The sequence below is a fragment of the Pungitius pungitius genome, chromosome 2 (genome assembly GCF_949316345.1).
Source record: "Pungitius pungitius chromosome 2, fPunPun2.1, whole genome shotgun sequence".
In the NCBI taxonomy this organism is placed as follows: Eukaryota; Metazoa; Chordata; class Actinopteri; order Perciformes; family Gasterosteidae; genus Pungitius; species Pungitius pungitius.
This window is the reverse complement of record NC_084901.1, coordinates 72411-97815: the sequence shown is the minus strand read 5'-3', so window position 1 is coordinate 97815 and position 25405 is coordinate 72411. Positions and strand designations below refer to the sequence as shown.

General features: G+C 42.4%; 3 protein-coding genes across 3 annotated transcripts; 2 read left to right on the top strand and 1 right to left on the bottom strand.

The window, feature by feature from the left end:
- The first annotated feature begins 1745 nt into the window (after positions 1 to 1745).
- On the top strand, positions 1746 to 8287 carry irf5 (interferon regulatory factor 5). Its single transcript, XM_037462615.2, has 9 exons — positions 1746 to 1856; positions 2233 to 2515; positions 3040 to 3226; positions 3612 to 3637; positions 3713 to 3740; positions 4095 to 4367; positions 5272 to 5661; positions 5738 to 5856; positions 6110 to 8287. Exons 2-9 carry the CDS (start codon positions 2342 to 2344, stop codon positions 6296 to 6298), a joined length of 1386 nt encoding a protein of 461 aa, XP_037318512.2. The 5' UTR covers positions 1746 to 1856; positions 2233 to 2341; the 3' UTR covers positions 6299 to 8287.
- Positions 8288 to 8410: 123 nt separating this feature from the next.
- Positions 8411 to 19045, bottom strand: tnpo3 (transportin 3). The gene is made up of 23 exons (XM_037461509.2): positions 18782 to 19045; positions 17183 to 17383; positions 16288 to 16361; positions 16005 to 16161; positions 15271 to 15414; positions 14997 to 15172; positions 14273 to 14411; positions 14044 to 14190; positions 13793 to 13900; positions 13482 to 13573; positions 13156 to 13295; positions 12880 to 13071; positions 12545 to 12636; positions 12383 to 12459; positions 12232 to 12292; positions 11906 to 12046; positions 11413 to 11529; positions 11231 to 11325; positions 10843 to 10999; positions 10553 to 10720; positions 10361 to 10473; positions 9502 to 9585; positions 8411 to 9044 (listed from the first exon to the last, which is right to left on the bottom strand). The coding sequence occupies exons 1-22, from the start codon at positions 18899 to 18901 to the stop codon at positions 9525 to 9527; spliced, it is 2772 nt and encodes a 923-aa protein (XP_037317406.1). The 5' UTR covers positions 18902 to 19045; the 3' UTR covers positions 8411 to 9044; positions 9502 to 9524.
- A 3824-nt stretch (positions 19046 to 22869) lies between these two features.
- opn1sw1 (opsin 1 (cone pigments), short-wave-sensitive 1) lies at positions 22870 to 25160 on the top strand. The gene is made up of 5 exons (XM_037461521.2): positions 22870 to 23566; positions 23868 to 24036; positions 24119 to 24284; positions 24369 to 24608; positions 24860 to 25160. Exons 1-5 carry the CDS (start codon positions 23170 to 23172, stop codon positions 24959 to 24961), a joined length of 1074 nt encoding a protein of 357 aa, XP_037317418.2. The 5' UTR covers positions 22870 to 23169; the 3' UTR covers positions 24962 to 25160.
- Positions 25161 to 25405: the final 245 nt, after the last annotated feature.

Sequence of the window (25405 nt, the reverse complement as noted above, 5' to 3'; positions counted from 1 at the left end):
TGCAGACTGGATCCATCGTCCAATGAAAACAGTGCACATCATGACCCAGCCTCCTCTAGAACCGTGACCCTTCAATATAGAGGCAGAGAAACACTCAGAACTGTAAACTATGAAGATCTTTATCTACATCTATCTTTAAACATCGTCAATGGTTTACCTTTTTTTAAATCTATATAGACCTTTAATTATCTTTGATGGGAATAAAATGGAAGAAACCGTAGGGAGAACCTTAGGGATCCTTCTCCTGGGAGGAACACTCTACAATGGATGTCATGTGTACAGAATGAACAACTTAAAAGATGTACAATACATTTCATTCCTATAACAGAAATTATACAAATATTGCAAGTAGTAAGCCAGGTGTACGGCAGGATAGAACTACTATCACGTAATGTTGGATGATAATGATAATAGCAGCTGAGGGCTGGTCCAGACTAACCTCAGCCAGCCTTAACTATAAGAGGTATCAAAGAGGAAGGTTTTAAGCTTCATCTTAAATGAACTGACCGAGTCTGCCCCCCGGACTGAAAGTGGAAGCTGGTTCCACAAAAGAGGAGCTTGATAACTGAAGGCTCGGCCCCCCATCCTACTTTTTAAAACTCTAGGAACAAGTAACCAACATCTATGGAGCAGCTCTCTAGTAGGGTGATACGGTGTAACAAGCTCTTCAACAGAAGACGGTGCTTCACCAGCAAGTGCTGTGTAGGTGAGAAGAACCTTAAATTCTATTCTTCATTTAACAGAGGGTGCAGAGAAGCTAATGCAGGAGTAATATGATCCCTTTTCTTAGTTCTTGTTAATACACGCTGCAGCATTCAACTGAGAAGTGACCAACACATAAACTCATTTTTCTGCACCACTTTGAGACAGGAAGTTCCTGATTTTCGATACATTATATAGATGAAAAAAGGCGGTCCTTAAGTCTTTATCTGAGGACATATGTTGGTCAAAGAGAACTCAACTCAATCCAGAGAAACTATATCACCAGACAGCTGACTTCAAAGGCTCTGGGCTTATAAAGATAATTTAATAATGAACATTATCAGTGAAAAAAAGTATATTTCATAACTTTACTGATAGTGATGATAATCCAACCACAGACTTACTGTCAGCTGTTTTCAGTTTAAATCAGTTACAACATGTTGAATTAAAGATAACAATAATGGTCTTTCAACCAATGTAAAGAGAGTTTAGTTTGTAGGTTTGTTATTTAGCATTTAGAGTTTGGTTTGGTTGGTTTGATTTCAGCGTAGTGCGGAAGCAAAGGAGGAACCGCAAGTACTTCCCTGTAAACTGTTAAAGCGCCGTAACTTATCACACAAAATACCCCAAATCCCTTCACAATAAAACGCCAGGTATTGTCTCTCCACTGAATGTTAAACAAATTAAGGATTAAAGGTTGATAGAAACCCACATGAAATCAGGCAATATTTATTAATTAATTCATGAAATATTACATTTTGTCATTGAAGACATTTTTGAGAAAAATAGTAAAACAACAGAGTGACGCCCACCGGGGTCAGGGGTCAATTATGTGAATTGAAGTGTATGAATGTTTTGAAGTATTGTATTGTATGTTTTAAGAGGCAGATTTTGTTAACTAAAGTATGTCTTTGTCCCATAAAGAAATACATATCCATCAAAGAACTAATTTTCCATCGCAGAGTGACTGAAGCTTTTATTTTTTCTCTTTAACCGGAAGTAGTGTTTTTGTCATTATAATGATTATTTCCATTTGAAAAAAATCTTTTTTTTGTGTTTGACATGAGCCTCAGTTTGTGTCGGAGGCGGTCGTCCGTGATTAACGACGCAAGCAGGGCCACCGTAACGAGGACCAGAACCGAGACCGGGACCAGGTGAGTCTAACGTAACGATCACTATTTACAGGCACGTGGTAGCGTGTAGTGACTTCGAATCAGCGACTTCCCAAAACGTACTTACAGCTGATCCCAGAACTCCCGGAACCCAGAGAGATGGTTCTATATTTATTGACCAAGTGAATATATTTAGATATTATTCTCTTTAGTGTGTGTATATATTTATTTTTTACTATTCGTGTGTTTTTGGAAGGAAGGCATAGCAACCTAAGAATTGCATTGTACAGAGAACTGTTGACATGACAATGAATATCTTGAATCTTGTGTGTGTATGTATATATATATATATATGTATGTATGTATGTCTATATATTTATATATATATATATATTCTCTCCAACCGTTGTTACCACAGAAGGAGACGTTCCAACCCATCCTCCCAGCATTCCCAGTCCTTGCAGTTGTCCTAGTCCTCCCAGCATTGGAGTCCACCCAGTCCCCTCACTCCTCCCAGTCCTTCCACCATGAGCGTCCAGCCCCGGAGGATCCGTCTGAAGCCCTGGTTGCTGGCACAGGTGAACAGCGGCAGGTACCCCGGTCTGCAGTGGCTCAGCTCGGAGCATCGACTCTTCCAGATCCCCTGGAAACATGCCACGCGGCACACGGCGGCGCCAGAGGAGGAGAACACCGTATTTAAGGTTTAATATAGGACCATTATTAATATGAATATAGATAGAAGATAACTACCTAAACTCTTCAGTGGCAGCTTCCTTAAACATGGCACATGCTGATTTGCTATCTGAACCTGATGATATCACTTCCTCTTTTACTAGTAACTGCTTCTGTTATTCCTCATTTCTGTGTGCTGACTGAAGAAGTTTGACTTTGAGCTCTGAAATCTTTTCTCTTTATTTGTTTGTGTACAAAGATGCAACAACAAACACTGAGTTTATGTCAGCTGTCATTTGTTTGTGTACAAAGACGTAACAACAACAAACACTGAGTTAATATCAGCTGTTTGTTTGTGTACAAAGACGTAACAACAACAAACACTGAGTTTATGTCAGCTGTTTGTTTGTTTGTGTACAAAGACGTAACAACAACAAACACTGAGTTTATGTCAGCTGTTTGTTTGTTTGTGTACAAAGACGTAACAACAACAAACACTGAGTTTATATCAGCTGTTTGTTTGCTGTGATAAGCCCTGTTCTGTGTCTTGCAGGCGTGGGCTCTGGAGACCGGTAAATACCAGGAAGGCGTGGATGAACCTGAACCTGCCAAGTGGAAAGCAAACCTCCGCTGCGCTCTGAACAAAAGCCGAGAGTTTCAGCTAAAGTATGACGGCACTAAAGAAACTCCGGTTCAGCCGTACAAGATCTATGAGGTCTGTGAGCAGAGCGGGAACACAGGTGAGTCCGTTTGGGCTCTGATGACCTCATCATCAGACATCATCATCAGACACTGTGAGGTCAATCACATTTAGGTCTTAAATCATGAAAAACACCTGATGGTGACGATGATGAAGAGCTAAACTGTTTCAGCATCTGGCTGATCCCAGTTCAGCCTGTAAGCGTCTCCGTATCTCATCAGAAGCGGTTTGATTGCTGCCTCCTCTGTTGGTCTTCTGACGAAAGGCTATGATATCATCAGCATTAAGTCCTTTAACTCGTTAGGTGGTTGAGTGATTTAACTTCATTAACATTCAGATTTTTCTTGTATTTTAATATTTAATGGAGGAATTTATTGTAAGTTTTAATTTTTGTCTTGTTGTTTGTGATCTGAATCCTTTCTCAGATGGGGTAGATGATGATGACGAGGAGGTGAGGAAGATAACATTTAAATCAAGTCCACGCTTTTAATAGCGAATTGACAACATCAGTGTGTTTTATTCCCAGATGCCAAATCTGATGGACCTCACAATCAGTAAGTACAACATCTGGATCAATGTCTCCAAACCGAGAATCCCAAAGGCCTTGCATCTCGGTTCCTTAGAGTCACTGCAGTGACTCTTTGTTCAGCCAATATTTCATTCAAATATACATAGATACACTAATATATGAGCTAACAGAACACTTGGTGGCGCTGATTAGTGATCCTTGCTGGCCAACGGACACATTTCATTAAGTAAAAGTAGAGAACTAGATTTAAATATTTCATTAATGTGATCATGTCTCCTTCAATCTCTTCAGCATTTCCTCTAAAGGTATTCATGAGCTCATTGAGAATGGAGATAAGACGTACCTGATGATGTCCTGTCATGATGTCATGTCTCATCAGACCCCAAGACGGAAGACCCCCCGTCCTTCAGCACCTTCCCAGCGCAATCAGAGGCGTTCGAATACATGATCCCTGTGACCTCTGACCTCCAGGCTCAGGGAAGCTTTTGCCAGTTTGCTAGTGCGTCACTCTCCAACAAACTCCAGGAGCTGAATCCTCTGCCTCCCCCGGCAGCGTCCACTGCCCCCGGGCCGGCACTGATGGAGGCCAGTAACATGGGGGACGTCCAAAACCACCAATCCAGCAAGTATGACCTGCTAAGCAGCGTCCCACGTGAGTACCATTACAATACATTACAAACCGTAGCACTAACAAATAATAGCACTTAAATTGTACTTATAATGGCACTTTTCTATAACATGTTTTGAAACTGCTTATTTGATGAAAAATGTACTTTCTTGTTACTTGTTCTTCTGAGTTTGTATCTCTATGTGGAAATGCACTTATTGTAAGTCGCTTTGGATAAAAGCGTCAGCTAAATGACATGTAATGTCATGTAATGTAAAGTACCACCTCTGACCGTCAGTTGGGTGACCACCTGCTTCTTGTGCGTTTCTACATATTACCTATAATCTGCAAGGAGAAAAGTAAGAGGAAAAACTCATAAAAATATGTAACTCTGATCTCGAGGATTCAAGAAGGGCAAAGTCTTTCAGTCTTTCAAACTGAAGAAGCTTCTGTGGTTAAACCATAAACTTCCCAACTGAGTATTACCAAGAAAGATCATTCCCTGACAATGTGGCGTCATTATCTAAATGGCTTGGCTTCCGAGTGGCTAAGTAAGCTGTCAATCATTTTTGAGTGGGTCTTAGTCAGTTCCATCGGGATCAGACATTTCTAAAAAGTGGTTGAAACGGGCAAATCGGGCCACAGAGCCGGCGTTTGACAGAATTCCACATTTTGACTGCTCTTGTTTCTGGGCCTTCATCAAAGCCTCTGGAGTAGTAACCCTGACTTCCGACGTGAAACTTTACGTCCACACACTGGACTATAACTTAGATGTTGGTATTTCCATCTTTTATAGGATTTAGAGGACTGTTAGTGATTTTATTTCGGCGATTCACAAAATTCCAAGGTTTTTTTTTGTGTGTTGATTTATTTCTTCACCAGTAACAAATTTGTACACATCCATACACTAAGAGGTTCTCCTTTATCCCTGTACACTGTGTGTCCATAGTAACAGACCTTGACCTGAGGTTCCAGTACCGAGGCCGGACAGCCGGTTCTCTGACCGTCAGCAACCCTCAGGGCTGCAGGCTTTACTACGGACACCTGGAGCCAACCCCAGAGCAGGTGGACCTGTTTGGACCAGTCACCCTGCAGCAGGTCCTGTTCCCTGGGACGTCTGAGGTTCAAAACCAGAAGCAGAAGTTCTATACCGAGGCTCTGCTGGACGTCATGGACCGTGGGCTGATCCTGGAAATCTGGGAGCAGGACATCTATGCTGTCCGCCTCTGTCAGTGCAAGGTCTTCTGGTCCGGACCCGGCACGCCAGAGCAGGGTCCACCAAACCCCCTGGAGCGTGAAAAGAAGATCAAGGTGTTCAGCCTCAACAACTTCCTGCAAGGTAACAAGTCACTGAGGTGTGAAAAGAGCTCCGTCGCAACACGTTTTTCACAACGCCAACACGTGTTCGTCCGCAGGGCTGATTCTGTTCCAGAGAGGAGAGACCCAGAACCCTCCCCCCTTTGAAATCTACTTCTGCTTCGGGGAGGACTGGCCCGACAAGAAACCAAAAGAGAAGAAGCTCATCGTTGTCCAGGTGTGTTCATCAACACACATCCACCATCATGGTTTAGATGTTTGTCTGCTGAATGAGGAAATAGTTTCACTTTTAGAGCTGCAGGAAGAAGGGAACAAAGGAGACAAAATGAAGGTAGTTCTCACTGATATCCTCATATATTTAATGATAATAAGATCGGAGCTCATAGCCACCAGCAGGTATTAAGATATTTAACACTTTGAGGAATGCCTGTGAGTCTTTGAACATCTCATGTTGTGGTTCTGGTTCACAGGTTGTTCCTGTCGTGGCTCGGATCCTGACAGAGATGTTCTCTGGCGAACTCAGCTGGTCCATCGACAGCATCCGGCTTCAAATCTCAAACCCTGACGTGAAGGACCAGACCGTAGAGCAGTTCAAGGAGCTGCAGCGGCTCCTGCAGAGCCAACACATCCAGGGGCCCTGGACCCCCCACGTCTCCTGATCCACATCCAGGGGTCCTGGACCCCTGACACCTCCTGGTCCACATCCAGCAACCCTGGACCCCCCACGTTTTCTGATACACATCCAGGGGCCCTGGACCCAGACGGTGGATCGGAGCTGCAGAGGCTTCTGCAGAGTCAACACATCCAGTCTCTAGGGGTCCGTTTCAAGAAGCAGGTTCAGTATAAACTCAGAGTTTGTTCACCCTGAGATGAGGGAAACTCTGGTTGTCGGTTTCAGAAAGGGAGGTAACTAAAGCTCAGGGTCAGTCGCTATGGTAACGGAGCCTGTGAACCTCACCTGGTCCGAAGCAGGTGTTCTTCGTTCACAGGCTCCTCCCCCTGACAGCAGCCAGCCAATGACACAGCGTGCTTTCATTTCCTCATTCATTCATCCTCTGAATCAGTTCCCACATATGAACAAAATAAGATCCTGTTACGTTAAAGACTAAAGTGTCTTCTGGAACTTGGACGTCCTTTTCTGGACGATCCTGTTGATGAGGTTTTACTTCACAGGGTGTTAAACGTTGGAGAGAATATTGAGCCCTGATCAGATTTATTGTCATTTCCAGATAAATACTAGTTTGAACGGTATGGTTTTTCTTCACAGTCCATCAAATATGTCCAAACCTCCCTGTCCTCATATGACTAACGTCCTCCATCGTGGACGTGCTGTCTCATCACAGCACATTCTTTGTGTCGTGTTACGTTTCCTTTACAACGTGATGGAGAATATTAGTAAAGCTGCTGTTTGCAGAGCTGTGAGGAAACGTCTTTGTTCCCTGGACACAAACCAGTGAGCCATTAAAGAGGAATAAAACACATTATAGGTTCTATACCATTGGACCGGTTTGTATTCTTGTGTTTGAATATGAGCATGGTGTGTGTTTCCAGCCTGATTAATGTGTACATTAAATATTAACTAACAACACCATATTGGAACTTAAGTGTTGACCCGAGCAGCAGGTTTCTGTGTTTTGCTGCAGCAGCGTGTTGCTTTGTTTCTAATTACGGTTCACACTTGCATTAATATTTACAGCTCAATAGGGGTGACGTAGAACAATTGTTTGTGGTCGTTGCCATGGTAAGTTTGAGTATTATGGCTCCATTTATGCTGCCCTTATACTGCCTGGTGAACCAACTCTAAACAGCTGTTTTGAAACCCAAAACTCAGTTTCCCGTCTCAGGTTAAATCAACTCACTTTGTTAAACCTCCTACTTGAAACGGACCCCAGGTCCACACTGAGGGCCCTGGAGGTTTCTTCAGAGTAACGACAATCAAACTGCAGAACTCATTCTGAACATGTTGACGATTCAAATGGTTTTAAATGTTTCACTTCAGACGAAATCTCATCTGCTGCAAAACTAGCTTTAGAAGTGAAACTGTTTGAACTAAAGTGATCATCAGAACTGATCTAAGAACTCAAGTTTACATACACGCACACTAAATCTCTTCAGTCTTTTTGATGTATTTTGACAGATCTCCTTTAACCTTTAAAATGTTCGACTATCAATAAACACCACGGCAGTATTCATTGAGGCATCAATTATTTGACATTGCATTAGGAACAGTTACACTATTAGGCAGAATTATATCAGTGTTATACAGCATAGACTGAATACAATTAACCCCTAGTTCACAACAAAATGTATAAGAGTATCAGTATTGTACACCGTATGCTGTATTCACCTGGAATACTTGCATTACACAGTAGTAAACTGTACTGCCAATACATTGTTAAAGATACGTTTTATGCTTGTAATAAACATATGGTGCATTACTACGGAATAGTAATATATTATACAGTTTCAGGTAATGACATCACTGAGATCATCGTTCACATTCAAACCGCGTCAGATTTCTTTAGAATTCTGATACGCTGATCATAAGAGTACTATTTGACTCCACCGGGTACTGGATCTTCTGGCTGCAGCTTCTTCTCCTTCAGGACAAACACAGGTCACTGTTTGGTTCTCCGGCTTGAGCAGCTGAGCAACCCCCCCCCCCCCCCCCCATCCACTCAGACTCTGCTCCGCTCTCATAACTTACCTGGTATTCCACACCTCACTAAACACACATCCAGACACGCCTATAAAACACTAAAGCAGACGTATTTGTTCTTTCAGCTGTTTTTTGTTTATTGTTTACAACAAGGCTACATCACCGATGATGTCATGGTGTCAGTCTCTCCGTCTTATTACCCAGAGTTCACTCTGTCTCACTTTGTGGAAAAACAACTAAAAGTCAACCAAAGTTAAAAAGGTCAAAGGTGACGCCAAATCCTCCAGCATTAAGCCTCTACAGGCAGCCCCTCAGCCAAGAGCATCATGGGAAATCTTTTGGCTCTTTTATGGCACGGACAAAAAACATCACGACCAAAGTCCCAAAAAATAAATCTTCTCTTAAAAACTGTTGGCCAGGCACGTCCTACAATTGATTACTGATGAAGATCCAACAGGACTAATCCACATCAGTTCACTTCGTGAACTCCTTCTAGTCCTGACCCCGCCCACTTGAAACCTGCTGGACCCGACCCCGCCCACCTGACACCTGCTGCAGGTGTGGTCATGTGAGGTTGGGGGTCGGGGTGGAGAACTCACTCTGCCAGTCCTTTAGAGTTATTTGTCCTGTTTCACATTCAAAGTCCATCCTCGTCTTCATCATCTTCATCTCGTCCCTTTGGATCCTTGTCTGCAGTCGCAGCTTTTTGCCGTCACCTCTGAATGTTGGTCAACAAAAGATTTAACCTGAGGAAGAGGAAACGCAAGTTCAAAAAATGTCCAAACAAAAATATATAAATCTATATACATATAGTAGGGCTGTCAATAGATTAAAAAAAAACAATCCATTGGATCCAAACATCCACACTAATAATTACATTAACAAAATGATCCTGCCAAACGCTACATGAAAACACAGAAAAGAGCAGAAATGGACCAAACAACAGGAGAAGAGCTTTGTCTGTTTGGAGGATTTCGAGATGCAAGTTAGATCAGAAAAGGATTTATTGCAGAGGTTGAGACTAACAGGGCACAGCCCAGGGGCCTGGGGTACCTGAAGGGATGTGAATACTTAAAACAACAAAACACTGTCAGAATCATACAAAATACCGTGACAAACATTTTTGCCATACCAGCCAGCCCTAAAATGTATATATACATATATGTATATACAGTATAGTTGTATAGTTGTGTTAATAGTTACCTGGTGTTGTGTGAAGGTTGCAGCTATCGGAACAGTCTGGTGAACTCTCTGATGGCCCAACACACCTGTTTACACTCCTCAGCACTGAGGACAGCAAGCAGAAATATCAATAACACGACTTTGTACATTTAACTCATTCTTTGGCTTAGTGAAATTCCATATGCAGTAACTCCAACTGTGGTCCATTCGGTGATACCTGTCCAGGTTGGATCTGCAACGTCTTTAAGAAAAAAGATGTCCAATTGATGGTAAAGCCTTCGCCTGTTGTCTTTTCGTGTGTTCAGGTAAACTTGGTGAGTTTAGTTCCTCAAAGGATATGTTTCAACTGCCTTCCAAATGTAGATAAACATGTCTAAACAAATACCCTTTCAGAACGCCTCGCTGTCAGCTCTAAATGCACCTGAGCGCCTCGCTCTTACTTCTTAATGCACCTGAACTCCTCGCTCTTACTTCTTAATGCACCTGAACGCCTCGCGGTTACCTCTAAATGCACCTGAACGCCTCACTGTCACCTCTGAACGGCTTTCAGTCTTCCTTTCTTCGATGCATTGAACAGCAGGAATCATGTTTCGCAGAAATGTTAACACCCCACAGTAACCCTGTACATTACAGAGCATAAACATGTGAACATGTGCAAAAGCAATAATGTCCCATAATGTCATCCACTGCTCCCGGGGGGTTGCACAAGCACAGTGTCAGTTGGCTAATGGCTAACAAGCTAAAACAAAAGCGGTTTCATTCGTTTGTTGGGTCACACGAGGATGCTTTCTAGTTTTAGGTTTTTTAAGGTTTTTAAGAAGTATATTAAAAAGCAGTTTTGATTTTATCCCTGAACATAATCATGTTGCAGGTGTCTCACCTGGTGACCTGCTTGTGGAAGTCAGTCAGCTGTTTGTGAGTGACAGTCACAGCTCCTCCTGACGTCTCCTTTGGTAAACCTTTCAGAGCATTTTCTAACCAGCGACAGAACGTCTGAAACAGAAGACAGATCTTAGTTGAGCTGAGGAACAAGCGCTTATATACTTAATCTGCTGTTCCTCTTCATACTCACAGCTCTATCAAACACCATGACCTCCCACAGCACCTCGGCCACGTCGGGCAGAGTGTATGGAGGCAGGCAAAAACAACACGAGTGCATCAGCTGAGTGATGAGCTGCTGACCGTGCTGCTCCATGGCCTGACCAATCAGCTGCTTCCTCACCTCAAAGTCCTCTTCATGCTAAAGAGGGGACAGAGATCAATGCTGACGACAGATCTTTTGGTGGTGCAAAAATGGAAGATTAAGTTGGTTCCTATTTAGTTTCAAAGTAGTTTGAATCCTTTGTGGTCCTGCTGACTCACGTCGTTGGCGACTCCGGTGTGAACGAGGTCTCGGACGAACTTCATTACGCTGCAGTTGGCGTCTCGGTGGTCCAATGAGGTGGCAGCGATTGCGCACTGGATGATGTGAACGATGATGCTGCTGCTGAGTAAAGTGACGGGACTCCTCTGGACAAACCTGAACCGGAGGATATCAGATAGCACAAGTATATGTAGCACTGGTGTAATCTGCACCGCCCCACGGGGAATGAATCCAAACACTAGAACCAGCAGTATTTTAATATTTTAAATCAGTGGTCCAAAACCACCGGGCTGTGGACCGGTACCAGGCCGCACAGTACAAAGGTACAGGGAGGTGTGGCGTGCAGGTAGAGGAGATAAATGTGTTCAGGTGAACCAGCAGACTCACCTGGTGGCCAGTCTGAACAGGTCGTCCACGGTGTCAGGGTGATTCCTCAGACCATTCTGCTGCTCCAACAGCTGGAACGTCGGCATGCACAGAGCCTGCCAGACGGGACATCATTTCTTTAATTCTCACAATAGCAAAGTCTTCCGGGGACGCAAACAGGACGAGCTCCACAGCGCGTTTACCTGCAACATGTCGAGCAGCCCTTGCCGGCAGCCCTCCTCCATGCCATACTCGTCCACCAGAATGCTGCCCAGGTAAAGGAAACAGGAGTGTGGATACACCTGGTACACACTTACCATCTGATGACGAAAAACAATTCATCAGAACAATTAAAGAGTGCTCTAATCAAAATGGGGTTAAATAAACACATACAGCACTCATACAGGTGTGTTAGAAATGGATTTAAATGCATGAATTGAGTATTCAACACAGTGCGAGTAAGAACTGAAATATAAATAGTCAGTTTGGTGAAGAAAGTGTTTCTTCAAGACTAAAATGTGCAAATGAAATACAATTTATTGAAGTTATTTTTTTAGTGTTCTTTCTCAGTTTAGACTAATAAACGCAATGTGACTTGTTAATTAGGCCACAATATTACTGGTTTCGTGTGACATCCAGTCCTCAACTCTTTTCATCACAAATGAAAAAAATCCACCAGAGCCAGGTGTGTCTCACCTGAGTGACGAGTGGCTGAAGCAGGGAGGCGGAGCCTTTCCCTACACAGCGTACAGCAAACCTGAGACAGCGACAGCATCGCTCCACGATCCTGTTGTCCGCCTGATGGGTGTTCAGCGTCTCCGACAGCACTGGCCAGATCTACAAGGGAGTCACATGACCCAAGTGAGGAATGGGGTTTGGTCATTGACCACATGTCCCGTGAAACAAGCAAAACGTAGAAATAACATACTAACGACCCGTCAGGGAGCTCATTGACAAATATAATACTTTTTGTGTAAATATGCAAATGAGTCTCCAGGGACCAGTTGAGCCTGGGTTTTTACCTCCTGAATGACTTTCTGACAGGGGTGAGTCTGTCCGTTCTCCACAATGGGATTTGTGTGTCTGTAGGAGAAACAAATTGTATGAACCTATGTACAGTGGGCTGCTTTGCAATTTAAATCAAGTTTTACATTTGTATACAAGTAAACTCACCTGAAGATAACAGCCAGCCTGTCGAGCCAGACGGTGGGATCAGCTGACTTACCATTTGTAGATTCTTCAGCCAGAAGCTGATAGTTAAAGAAGGGTTAACTTTGGTCTTAGTTTGATTATTAATGCTTGTATTCAGCGTCGGGGGGTGGAAAGGTGACCGACCTTTTTCAGAGCCATAACTTGAACAGCACAGAGATCACTGAGACATTCTGCAATCTTCTCCAGAGGAAGACGGGCCAGGACCAGAGCTGTACCTGTACAGGTGGGTAAACCAACATATTAAGGTGGCGCCCTCCCCCTCATGTCAGGTTAATTTGATTTTCTATTTGGAGCCAGTTCCCAACAGAAGTCATTTAAGGTCACCTTATAAGAACGGGTCTAACTAACCCTTCTTCTTCTTCTTCTTCTTTTATTAAACAAACTCAATGGTCTTGCGTCACTTATCATATGTGTGTTCAGGTAGGAATGAGCCAGCAGGGCCCAGTGTTCTCATGTACCTTTAAGCAGTCCTACAGCGGCCTCAGTCGACAGGACGAATGAGTCGAGGGCCCGAGCGATGTCCAGCAGACCCTGGAAGTGCTGAGCCATGTGGTCTCTGCACACTGAGCAGATGTTGTGGATCGCCTTCGCTGCTGCCGACGCCAGCGATTTCTCTCTGAGGCCTTTCATCAGGTAATTTAACACGGGGTCTGGCAGGAAGAGGGAATCCAAAGTCAGGGTTTACAAAAGAAACCTTCCTTGGTCACGTTAGGGCTTAAATCATCAACACATACCGAGGAATCTTGGGTTTCTGTCTACAACTTCGCTCATCTCGCCGACCAGCTCAATGCTCGTGTAACGAACTGCAATGTGGACGGTTTCCGGAAGTAAAACCACCTGCTGCAACACCTCCGACAGCGTGGGGTTGTTTTCTCTGAAGAACACACACAGCGTCACTTTCACTTTAAAGCCAACAGATTCCAAAACCATTGAAGGAAATGACAACACGCCAGGATGATTTTAGTTGAAAGTTTCCATCAAACATCTCCAGGAGGAACCAACTCTGTGATTATTAAAACAACCTTAACCCTCTTAAAAAATGTAATCTTGAGGAACTCACGGATCAACACTTTTTGCAATTGCAGCCATGATGAATAGAACTGCTTCCGTCACTTCCCAGGAAGGGTTTCCTTCTTTTAACGTAGAATATAACTGAAAACAAAGGGAAAATATAGATTAAGGAATGGCAATTTACTTGACTAATTCCTATATTCCATTTTTTATGAAGGACTTTAGTTGAGAGATAGATTGCATGTCACAACTGTCGGTTAAAACTCTTCATGGGTTTCTCTTACTTTGAAACAGACAAGTGTTAATTTACAGAAAACAGACAATTAAGATCATCGGGAAAGAAGTAGATTCAAACTTTACCTGAGAAAAACACTCCATGGATCCAACAAGAAAAATGACATCTTTAACGAGGTCAGAGACTCTCATCCTGAACTCCCCAAAATCATCAGTGTCCTCCGGGATTCCGTCCTGATGGGTTGAAACAATTTGATGGTTTTACTTTTAAACGTCAACTAGCAGAACAAACCATGTGACTAAAACCAAACTCAGAGTTCTGTTTGATGGTCCAACACTTGGAAGTGGTTCTGTGTTGACCTGCTCAGGTGACTTACATGGTCTGGATCGAGTTGACAGTGTCGGGCCAAACAGTGCAGAAGTCTCTGGATGTATGGTCTGAAGATGTTGTGAAGAGCTGCATCGTTTATTTTATACAGATGTTCTCCAAGACGGTACCAGAAGTTAAAGGAGATCTCCACAACCTGCATCAGACCAAAGACCAGGAAATAGGATTAATATCAGGAATTTAAGTAGATCAAACTGACGGTGTGGTTATTTTTGTACCTCGTACTGCGGGTGTCCTGCACAGATCAGCAAAAGCTCAAGTGTCCTCAGGTCTCCCATCCCCTGCCCGGGACTCCGGACGGTCGTCTCTAAAAATGTCTCGCACAGTTCGGTAAAGATCCTGCAGTAGTTGAGCACTCTGAGGGCAGAAATCACACATGAACATGTTTTATTTACCATGTGTCTCATCACTTGAATGCCTTTAACATATTTGTATATATTGAAAGTATTCTATATGCATAACATGTATTATTGCTACCGTGTCTGCCTCATACATCAGACGGTGTGCACCTCATCTCTCATTCTGCTACAGATAATATTGGGGGGAGGGGTTGAGACATGGAAGTCAGCACCGGGGCGGTCCTGTTGCACTAATGCTAGTTACTCTTTGTCCATGAAGGTGCACCTCAGGGCTACTTTCGCATCACGAGGCAGTTCAAACCAGATGCTTCTTTACTTCTGTGGCAATGCTTGTTAAACCAGAAAGGTGCACACAGAAACCATCCCTCGTGGATAAGGGACTCACGTTGGAAGAAAACACTCAATGACACTACGAGGAAGTCATGCCGACTTCATTAGAAAATATTAAGCAGTTTGCTGAAGCAGGAAGAGAGATGAGCCGTTGACTGGTGCTTATTCACAAAATCCCTCCCACACACAAACGGAGATCATGACCCTCCTGCCAGAAGTGTAACAGATGGGATGAAAATTGAATGGTCCTCACTTGTCGAGGTCTTCTCGAGCCACGGCCATGTGATAGGCCGTCTCCAGAGTCAAGACGCCCTGGAAGAGCTGAAGAGCCAAACCCATGTTGCTCTCCACGTTCTCTATGGCATAGAGAGACGAGCAGACGCAGTCCGACGCCGCCTCGTGGAGGTTGGTGGAGGTTTCATCCCTCTGCTGTGGAGACATGGACAGGTCACTGCTGTGATGTTTCAAATGTCCTTTAAAATGATGATCCTCAAGAGGTAAACCTGTAAAAGGAGTTTAAAGCTCACCAGGACTTGGAAGAGGACCATGAGCAGCTGGTTACTGGCCATGAAGTTACTGTCGAGGACTCCAAGGTTGAACCAGCTACCCAAACAACGAAAGACCTTGATGAGCATCTTCTCATCGCTTCCCGCCTTCTCCACACATGACGTCTAGGATCATTCATAGAAAACAAACAAAAAATTGCACAGAATCACATTAAATCATCAACAAGGAGATAAAGAGGTTTCCTGACCCTGACAAACTACAACCTGGAACTACAGAATCACATTAAATCATCAACAAGGAGATAAAGAGGTTTCCTGACCCTGACAAACTACAACCTGGAACTATCAGCTATGCACAAAATAAACATTGGCACAAATACAGTTTCCCGGGTTGAGTGTGAGAGTCTGAGGGCTTTAAATGGTGTAAATATGAAGGGGCCACATTTCACGTTACCATGACAACGTCAAAAAAATATGATTTAAAATTGAGGTTATTTAATACTTTTTATTCTCTCTTTTATGTCTTTCAGGCTCTATCCGCATAAAATGAGGTCATTTTAAATAATATTTATTTAAATAATAATGGATAAAATGTATATTTCATGAATAGATCCATCTAGATCGATACACCTCATGTGATTTCATGTCCAGAGAGCAGAGCAGTGAAAGCTCTGACATGTTAATGAAAGGTGGATACTGGGGGCTGCCCCCCCCCCCCCTGATGTGACAGAAGGGGATAAACTGGAGAAACAAACCAGCAAAGTGACGACAGTGCTGGAATAATAAGCCAGATCCTCGATGATTTCCGTCCTCCGGTTGGCGCCGATTCGTAGAGAGCGACTGTGAACTTCCTCTGGCAGCACGGTGAGAATCTCTATGAGGAAGGGCATGGAGCTGATGTCATTGTTGTACCTGAGAGGGGGACATGGACAGGTGAGTCCGAGGACAGTTGCAGGCATGAATTAAACTTCCAAGTGTGTTTTGATTCACTGATCCGCCATATTTGTAGTTCAGCTGTGTGGTGGTGGGAATTCTTACTTTTCTATGAGCGTGTGAACGCATCCTTTCCATGAGGCCATCTGAAGAGCCAGATCTGCGATGGCTAAAGCCAGCTGAGAAAAAAGGAAAAACAACATAAGCAATTTGACTTAAGAGAATAAACTTTAATTCATCTGAAAGATACAAACAGACTTCCTCTTCAGTTCATTTCATGTGCGACAAAGTAGAACTTTATTATCGGTTAGACTTCCTTCTTGTTTTTATTATGTTGTAAGATGCCACAGTTCTTCCACACTTCGGAAACGAAAAGTTGAGGCAAGATGTGTCAAAAAAGTTAGAAAAAAACATACTCAGCTATCAGAGCCGAGCGATGATCCCACATGTAATAAAATGACTGATACTACCATTTTAGAATAATGTGACTCCCCCGATCAGCTTAACAAATGATCAATAAATTACCCACAGAAAAGTTAAATCATCACTTATCTTTTTACTGTTTTAGGGCCAAACAGGTTAAATCATCTTAACAGGCCTCTGGTGAGCTGCCTCCATGTTCGGTGCATTATGGACATTCAGACACTTTGACGTCCACCGCATCAACTAATCAAGTTTAGTTTTGTCATGAACTAAACTGCAGACACATCCAACATGCTGACGTTAGCAACATGCTGACGCTCAACAGAGTCCTGATCTCTGGGATGAACACGTTCTGTACATTCCTTCTCAGCTTTACAGCCTACCGGTAAAGTGTTTGTTCAAAGTTCCCACAGTGTGATGCACAAGTGTTTGAGATGTTATTTATATAATGAAAATATATTTAAATATGTTCCATGAAGAGTGCGACTTTGACACTTTAACTCTTGTCTGTTCATGGTCGAAGAAAAGCGATGGACCCTGAAGGTCACATGTGACTCCTGAGTACCGTACGTGTTACCTGTGTGACGATGATGGGTGACAGGTCTTTGAGGTTCTGGATGTGGGTCAGTAGCGATTCTCGCAGTGCATTGTGGGTCTCGGGTGGAAGCTCGTAGAAAGATGTCTGGATCTTCATCTTCATCGTCTGAGCAGCAAAATAACACGACTCGACATCCTGTTTGAGCTGCAAAAGCTGATCTGAGATCTCCCAAGCATACATCTGTAGAACAGGAAGTGATCCAAACAAAACTTTTTTTATCATTTCATTTTTCTGCCTCATATTGGTTCCCACCTGACAATAAAGATCTGTGACTTTTGTCTTTAAGATAATAGAGGTTTCTTTTTCTCCATAAAAAGCCTTTGCAGATATTTAAGACCTGCGAAATAAAAGTTTTTTGATTGACTAGTTTGTAAAAGCACATTTTAACATGTCATAGAGTTTGGATCCGCCCATCTGTAAGACACAACCCTAACACCTAACCCTTAATTCTGCTTCTGGCGGTTCATGTTGTGTGTTGGTAGAAACCAAAACACTGCAGACCTAGAGTTACAGCGTCTATAAGGAACCACAGAACCTCTGGGGAGTGATGGCAAAGAGAAACACAGCAAACACCTGGACTCCGGTCCGCAGTGCTTCAGACTCACATGAACACAGTATAATGATCCGGGACGTCCTGCCTAACCACAACAGTCTAGATGTGTTTTAACTGAATCCATTAGTGGTGGGACGAAACTGACCTGCGAAGGTGCAACACATACTGAAGCATCGTTTTATTAGCCCATCACCATGGTGATAAACACCCTAAATACGCGGTCTAATGTGGGATTTATAGCAGTGTCATGTAGTCACATGAGAACCAGAACCTGCTGAACCAGATCCCTCAGACTCACACTGATGATAAAGTTCACGCCCTGCTTCAAACCACCCAGAAAAGAGTGATGTCACCACCATCAGCTGTGTGGTCACTACTCTTAACGCTTCCTTAACCCACGTGACGTTGCGCTGTGGGGATCGTCGGTATCTCACGTTTACAGGTTTTCCGCAGAAGCGGACTTTCGATTCTCGTGCAGGAAATAAAACGTGAGCCGTATTAATAACGTTTAGTTTATACGCTTCCTGTCCGTTAACCCGAGGAAGACTCGAGGCAGTAATCGCTGACTTGACCTCTTTAACTCGTTCGATCGAGACTAAACTTTTGTGCAACAGTGACATTAGCCATGCTAAAATGCTAACAGAGCTAGACGTGGGCCTGCTGAACTCCTCTGAGACTAAACCACTGACGCTTGGTTTGAAATACACCGTTTGAACATATTACAATACAAACTTCCCGGCTGGATGTCGACATTATTAACTTGAGATAGACAGCTAGCGAAGGTCCGCATATAGCCAACAGTTTGTGTTGTGATCCATTCATTTAGCTAGCTTAGCTTAGCTATGATGCTAACGTGAACCTGCGGTTCCTGTGACACTGCGCAGTTCACTTCACCTGTGCCTTATTCATCAGTACGTTTTTAAAACTCGGTCCAAACGGTCCACAATGAGTGTGCATCAGAACCTCCCCGTCCTCCACAACACCGGACCCGCGCCCGGGTCTCCCGGCCTCTCCCATTTTCTTACCGATCTCTGGAGCTCCCCGAGCCACACCGAGGCTCGCTCCTTCCCGGACGGGTCCGGGTCGTGGTAGAGGGCCTGGACCGCCTGGTAAACCAGAGCCAGGTTTGGTTTGCCCCCCTCCATAGCTCACTTTAGACGCAGGGATTAGATAAGGCAAAAAGTTAACCCACACGACGGATCTCTAAGAGTCCTACACGGTCTGTGTGTCGACCGCCATCTCGCACAGGCTTCCCGCGTGCAACTGCGATCATGTCCCGGCAGGAAAAACAGGCAGAAAGATTAGTTCCGCTCTGTAATGGTCGGAACACATAGAGCTCCGTTTAGAGGACAAAAAGGTGTCTCTGTGAACGCGATGGACTTATTGTTATGGAAAAAAGTGTTTAACAATGTGACCAAGAGACCATGTTAGTGGAGAGACCAGGTCCAGAGACTAGGTCAGGGACGAGTTCAAGACAGCAGGTCTGGAGAGCAGGTCTGGCAACCAGAAGCAGAGACCAGGTCTGTGGAGACCATGTTCAGAAACTAATGTCCAGACACCAGGTAAGCAGAGACGCCGTGTCTAAAGAACCACTAGGTCCAGAGACTATGTCCAGAAACCACATGCAGAGACCAGTGTTCAGGTCTGTGGATAGACCAGGTTAAGCGGCTGGTGTCCGGAGAACATAGACTGGTGTCCAGACGTCAGGTCCAGAGATGACGTCCTGAGACGTCCACACAGGCCCCCCTAATCTGTGTTTATTCTATGTTGGTTCATATAAAAGCTTTACACAGACAGAGATTCTTTTTTTACAGTTAGATAATTACATTTGTAAACAGTCAAATGTATACATTAAAACCCCCCAAAATGTTTTTAATTAATTTATTTCTAATCATTGTAATAATAGAAAGTATTTTGTGAAATTGATATCCTTTTTGCTTCTATTGGTCCACATATCAAAATAAAACTTGAAACAGCTTAAGTCAAATAAGTTTATTGTGTTTAAACAATAGAAAACACATTACAGAATAAAATCATGCAACATCTTATGTCTCCATATAAAGATTTGTGTTCTATATAAATGTATTGCTTATTAACATCCTGACAAAACTGACTCCAATGTTAAGGAAAACATCTCAGTGTGTTTCAGGTGGAAAATCATCAACAAACTGAGGTCGTATCATACCCATGCTTCTAAAATGACCAGACTGGTTATGATACAGCCCCGGCTCTGATGATGGATGAAGTATCAGGTTCATTGATTTTCAGGTTTATATCAGCAGTGCATCCTCCCCGGCTCCAACACGGATTATTGATTATCAGGGTTATATCAGCAGTGTTAAGAGTGAAGTAGGAGAGTTCACATCGGAATAAAACAACTTGTACTAAAGTCGTACATTTAGACTGTAGAACTTACCTCGAAAACAACGATCTGATGAGAAAGAAACATTTGTCTATAACTTTGAAAAGTCACAATCTGAACGAGACAAAAACCTGAATAACAGAGTGGGTAAATTAGCACATGTCAACTGAGGTGTGTGTGTGTGTGTGTGGGGGGGGTTCTACTACTTCATCTCCTACTTAGACCAAGACCAGAACCAGTAGTGATGAAGACCGGAACCAACTCCAGGTCCGGAACCAGAAGAGATGGAGACTAAAACAGCCTCCAAGACTATGAAGTGATGACGACTGGAACAGATTCCAAGACCAGAACCAGAGATGATGAAGACCAGAACAGATTCCAAGACCAGAACCAGAAATGATGAAGATCAGAACAGCCTCCAAGACTACGAAGTGATGAAGACCAGAACAGATTCCAAGACCAGAATCAGAAATGATGAAGATCAGAACAGCCTCCAAGTCTTTGAAGTGATGAAGACTAGAACAGATTCCAAGACCAGAACTAGAAATAATTAAGACCAGAGCAAGCCTCCAAGACTATGAAGTGATGAAGACCAGAACAGATTCCAAGAGCAGAACCAGAAGTGCTGAAGACCAGACTAGATGAAGGAATGAAGACCAGCACAACCTCCAACACAAGATGAAGTGAAGAATTGAAGATGAAGTGATGAAGAACTGGAGGGTTTTTAAAAAGGAGCCGGAGATTAGCATCTTTATCCTCGTCCTCAGATTAACCAGTTTGAGCTGCAAGGTCTTTTTGCGCCTAATCTGATGATCTGACAATGTTTTGAGGATTTTCCGGATTGAGCAGGACCACCTGCTCAGGTAAATCTGAAACATCCGGATTACATCTAAAGCCGCACGGACTGTAAACCAACAGGTCCTTAATGGATTTTTGTGTGCAGACCACCTGCTTCTGCAGACAACGTCACTGTGCTGCATGAAACACTCCATTCCCTTCTTGGCAAATCGGGAGGCAGTCACATGGAAGCAAAAGCACATTGTAACCCCACGGCGGAGTGTTTGAGTTAGAGGCGCCCTAAAAACCCAGGTGAATGTAACTGTATACATACATAATCACTGTGTAAATATAACAAAATCACAAAGAACACTGACGGAAACTGAATACATCAGATATAATCACATATGTTTACATAAAAATAGAATAGACATGAACACTTAATTAGATTTGTATTCACATTGACCTCCAGAAGCACTTTTGATACCAACTACTGAGTTCATGACATGGTGCCAGGATTTAGGAGTATCACAAGGATTACTGATTACTTTGGTATTTTTTATTCTTTATATTTAGCATTATGTGTTGAGAAGGAACTTTTGTCTGATGTTAAAGGGAGCTAGAATCAATCCAAACATTGTCTAATGTCAATAGATGTCTCATAATACAGTGAAATTTAATTAAATTAATGTCTGTTGTAAATCAAAAAGAATTAAATGGAAATATTTAATTAAAACATTCCTCTGAATTGTTATAAAAAAACATGGAGACCAGATATGAATGGTAAAATGTCAAAGTTAATACGGGATACATCTAGATATACATTAACTCAGACCTTGCAAGAAATGTATTACTCACACATACTTCCTTACATTTTTTTTATTAGAGATCTATAAATAAACATACAAACATATTACATATATAAACATGTAAAACATTTTCTAACTCAACATGGGTACTAAGATCACATAAATCCATTGTTTGTAAAAACTCACGGTATGACATTTTATGTTTTGGTTTATTATAAAATAATTTAAAGAGAAGTCATTGCGTGTGTGAATATGATTTGAGAGATGTTTGTAAGTTTTCCCTAAAAAGCTAAAAAAAAGGGATTAAAAGGGGAAATGTAAGTTAATTGATAATAATTCTGCCCCTTCAGTCATATTCTATACTAGATTGTATTACAGCTCTCTTTATTGTATTGTGTGGCCTAATAAAAAACAACTACTTTACTGCGACTGGACTAGGGATTACAACTCTTTAATGGAGTGGTTAATTAAATGTGGATCAAGGTTTCAGAAGTGAAACAGTTTGACATGTGAACACACTGTTTATGAAAGGGTTAACGTAATATGAAGATTGGATCAAGCAGAGCTCATTTATTGACTAGCAGCACATTAAACTAACACCCGTTTCTTTTCTCTGTGAAGACGCAAAGAATTACTTCATAAACAATGTCTGGTATATGTGAGGGTTTCAGTAAAACTGTGCTCTGATGTTTAGTCACAGTATTCTGATCTGGTTCTGATCAGTCTGCTGTGTGACTGACTCATAGTCTCTCTTTAAGTCTCATCGTAAAGTTTGACAAAGTTGGGCTTCATTCTGATGAGTCAAACCCAGCATTGTAATTTTTGACCCTTAACCTCAAGAGATGGGAATAAAGATGACACTGAGAATCTTGAGCAGTGATATTATTTGTGTCTGCTTTAAACTGGAATTATGATCTGATTGGGACTCTGACAATCTACACAATGTATTTATAGGTCATGATGTTGTTCTCCACAGTAGCCATTTACCATTATGACCTCACTAAACTCCACAAGCCCAAAGCAGAGACAAAGCACAGAGCATTCCGAGCATTTATTTTTTCCTTATGTATATTAACTTCACTTCCTTTACAGAAATATACAATATATTTTTAAAGATATAGCTGTCTGATGATGTACACTCCTCTTCCTCCAATGTGGGACCCTCTGGGATTAACATGAAAATGTTGCTACACATTTATCCGCAGGTCTAGTTCAGTTCCTGAGAGTTTGAATTCACAGTCTTAATCTCGTACATATAAGACAAACATTGCAACATCTACTTTCATTGTATTTAGACTTGGACAACATAAGGACGTTACGTGTTGCCGTTGATATCAGCCTGCTTTGACTGTAAATCCTCTCTCTAAACAGATTAAAGATTAAATGTGACGATCCTAAATCCTAAAAAGTGACTTTAGAAAAAGTAAAGCAGCTCTCCAGCGTAAATCTTTAGTGTAAGTGGTTTATGAGAGTATTTAAGGAGGCTGTATTCATCAGGAGTAACAGAAAGCTCAGAGCCACGATGGGAAAACACTTCCACTTGTATGAGAACATTTCTAAAGTGGACCCCTTTGAGGGGCCACAGTATTACCTGGCCCCTATGTGGGCGTTTTACCTGCAGACCGCATTTATGGGTTTCGTTTTTTTCGCTGGAACCCCTCTAAACTTTACCGTTCTCCTCGTCACGGCCAAATACAAGAAGCTCAGGGTCCCACTCAACTACATCCTCGTCAACATCACCGTGGCAGGATTCATCTTTGTCACCTTCTCCGTCAGTCAGGTGTTTGTTGCATCCGCGAGGGGTTACTACTTCCTGGGTTACACCTTGTGTGCGCTGGAGGCTGCGATGGGATCTGTAGCAGGTAAAAAAACATGTGACTAGGGAGACTCCAGCTCTCCGTGGGTTCTCTTTAATGTCAGTAGCAGGCAGATGAAGTAGATCTTATCACACCATATTCATGCTTTTGGAGTCGGCCAATGGATCTCGAGCTAGTGGACCAAATCATATTGTATATTTTGAGTGAAATTTGAGTACAATCAAGTGGTCGTTCTATTTGATTTCAGCAGAACAACCGATTTTGTAGATTCTTTTAATTTTTTTATTTTACCATTGTAATACATTTTCTTTGTACCGTCATGCATTAAACCCTCTGTCTTCTGCAGGACTGGTGACAGCCTGGTCTTTGGCTGTTTTGTCTTTTGAGAGATATCTGATCATTTGTAAACCTTTTGGAGCCTTTAAGTTCACCAGCAACCACGCTCTTGCTGCTGTCGCCTTCACCTGGTTCATGGGAATCGGTTGTTCCAGCCCACCTTTCTTTGGCTGGAGCAGGTGAGTGACACACAGGCGTCAGGGACTTTGGACTTCTACAGACTTATGCTGACATTTTACACATCAACCATGTTGTTTGCAGGTACATCCCTGAAGGTCTTGGCTGCTCCTGTGGACCTGACTGGTATACTCACAACGTTGAGTACAACTGCACTAGCTACTTATACTTCTTGATTGTGACCTGCTTCATAATGCCACTCAGCATCATCATCTTCTCCTACTCTCAGTTACTGGGTGCTCTTCGAGCTGTGAGTACATGTCAGACAAACCTCTTCAACCAATCAGTTGATCAACCATTATTGAAGGTCCTGGTCTTGGTTCTTGTTTTTCAGGTAGCAGCTCAGCAGGCGGAGTCGGAATCAACTCAGAAGGCAGAGAAGGAAGTCTCAAAGATGATAATCGTCATGGTGGGATCCTTCGTTGCATGTTATGCTCCCTACGCTATGACAGGTCTTTGGTTTGCCTTCTCTCCAGACGAAAACAAAGATTATCGACTTGTTACCGTCCCTGCATATTTTTCCAAAAGCTCGTGTGTCTACAACCCACTCATCTATGCCTTCATGAACAAACAGGTGAGCAAAGTTGACCCCAAAACTAGGAGGTGGGATGAGTTAAAAATGTAGTTGGCAACTCACGCTGTTACACCTTAAGACACCTTGATATCCTTGATCATCCCACAGAATGAGAATAATATGGACATTGGGTGTTAAGATGTTCATAGATGGGATTGATTTGAATTTTGTCAATTTTCTTCTTTTGTACTCAGGTCAGACCCGATGAAGTGATATTGTAATGTTTATTGTAATGTTATTTTCCTCAACAGTTTAATGCCTGCATCATGGAGACAGTTTTTGGAAAACCAATGGATGAGTCTTCTGAAGTTTCTTCAAAGACAGAAGTGTCATCAGTGTCCACAGCTTCCTAAAGTTTACAACAAAATACAACTGAAGACATTTCAGCACTTTCAAAAAAGACATTGAAATATCTGTATGTGATGATTACTTAACAAACAACATGTAAATATCAAAAACTGTTCTACTGCATATATTTATTTTACTGTAGAGCTTTTTTGTTTAGATAAATTCAACTCAAGATTTTAATAAAAATCTTACAAAGAGTATGTTTGCCCAATAATGCAGCTAATAAAGTGACTGAATAAAGCTGTTAGCTGTTTACACAATTAAATGTATGGTCACTCAAAACAAACATCACATAATACATCATTAACTAAATATTTATTGAAAAACTAAATGTAAAACTCAAAGTTCAGCATGAAGTAAAAAATACTTTCTCTCTGTGTGCAAAAGAAAAAAAACTAGTGGTAAATACTTTTACAAAGATTTAACAAAGAGACAAACAATAATATTTT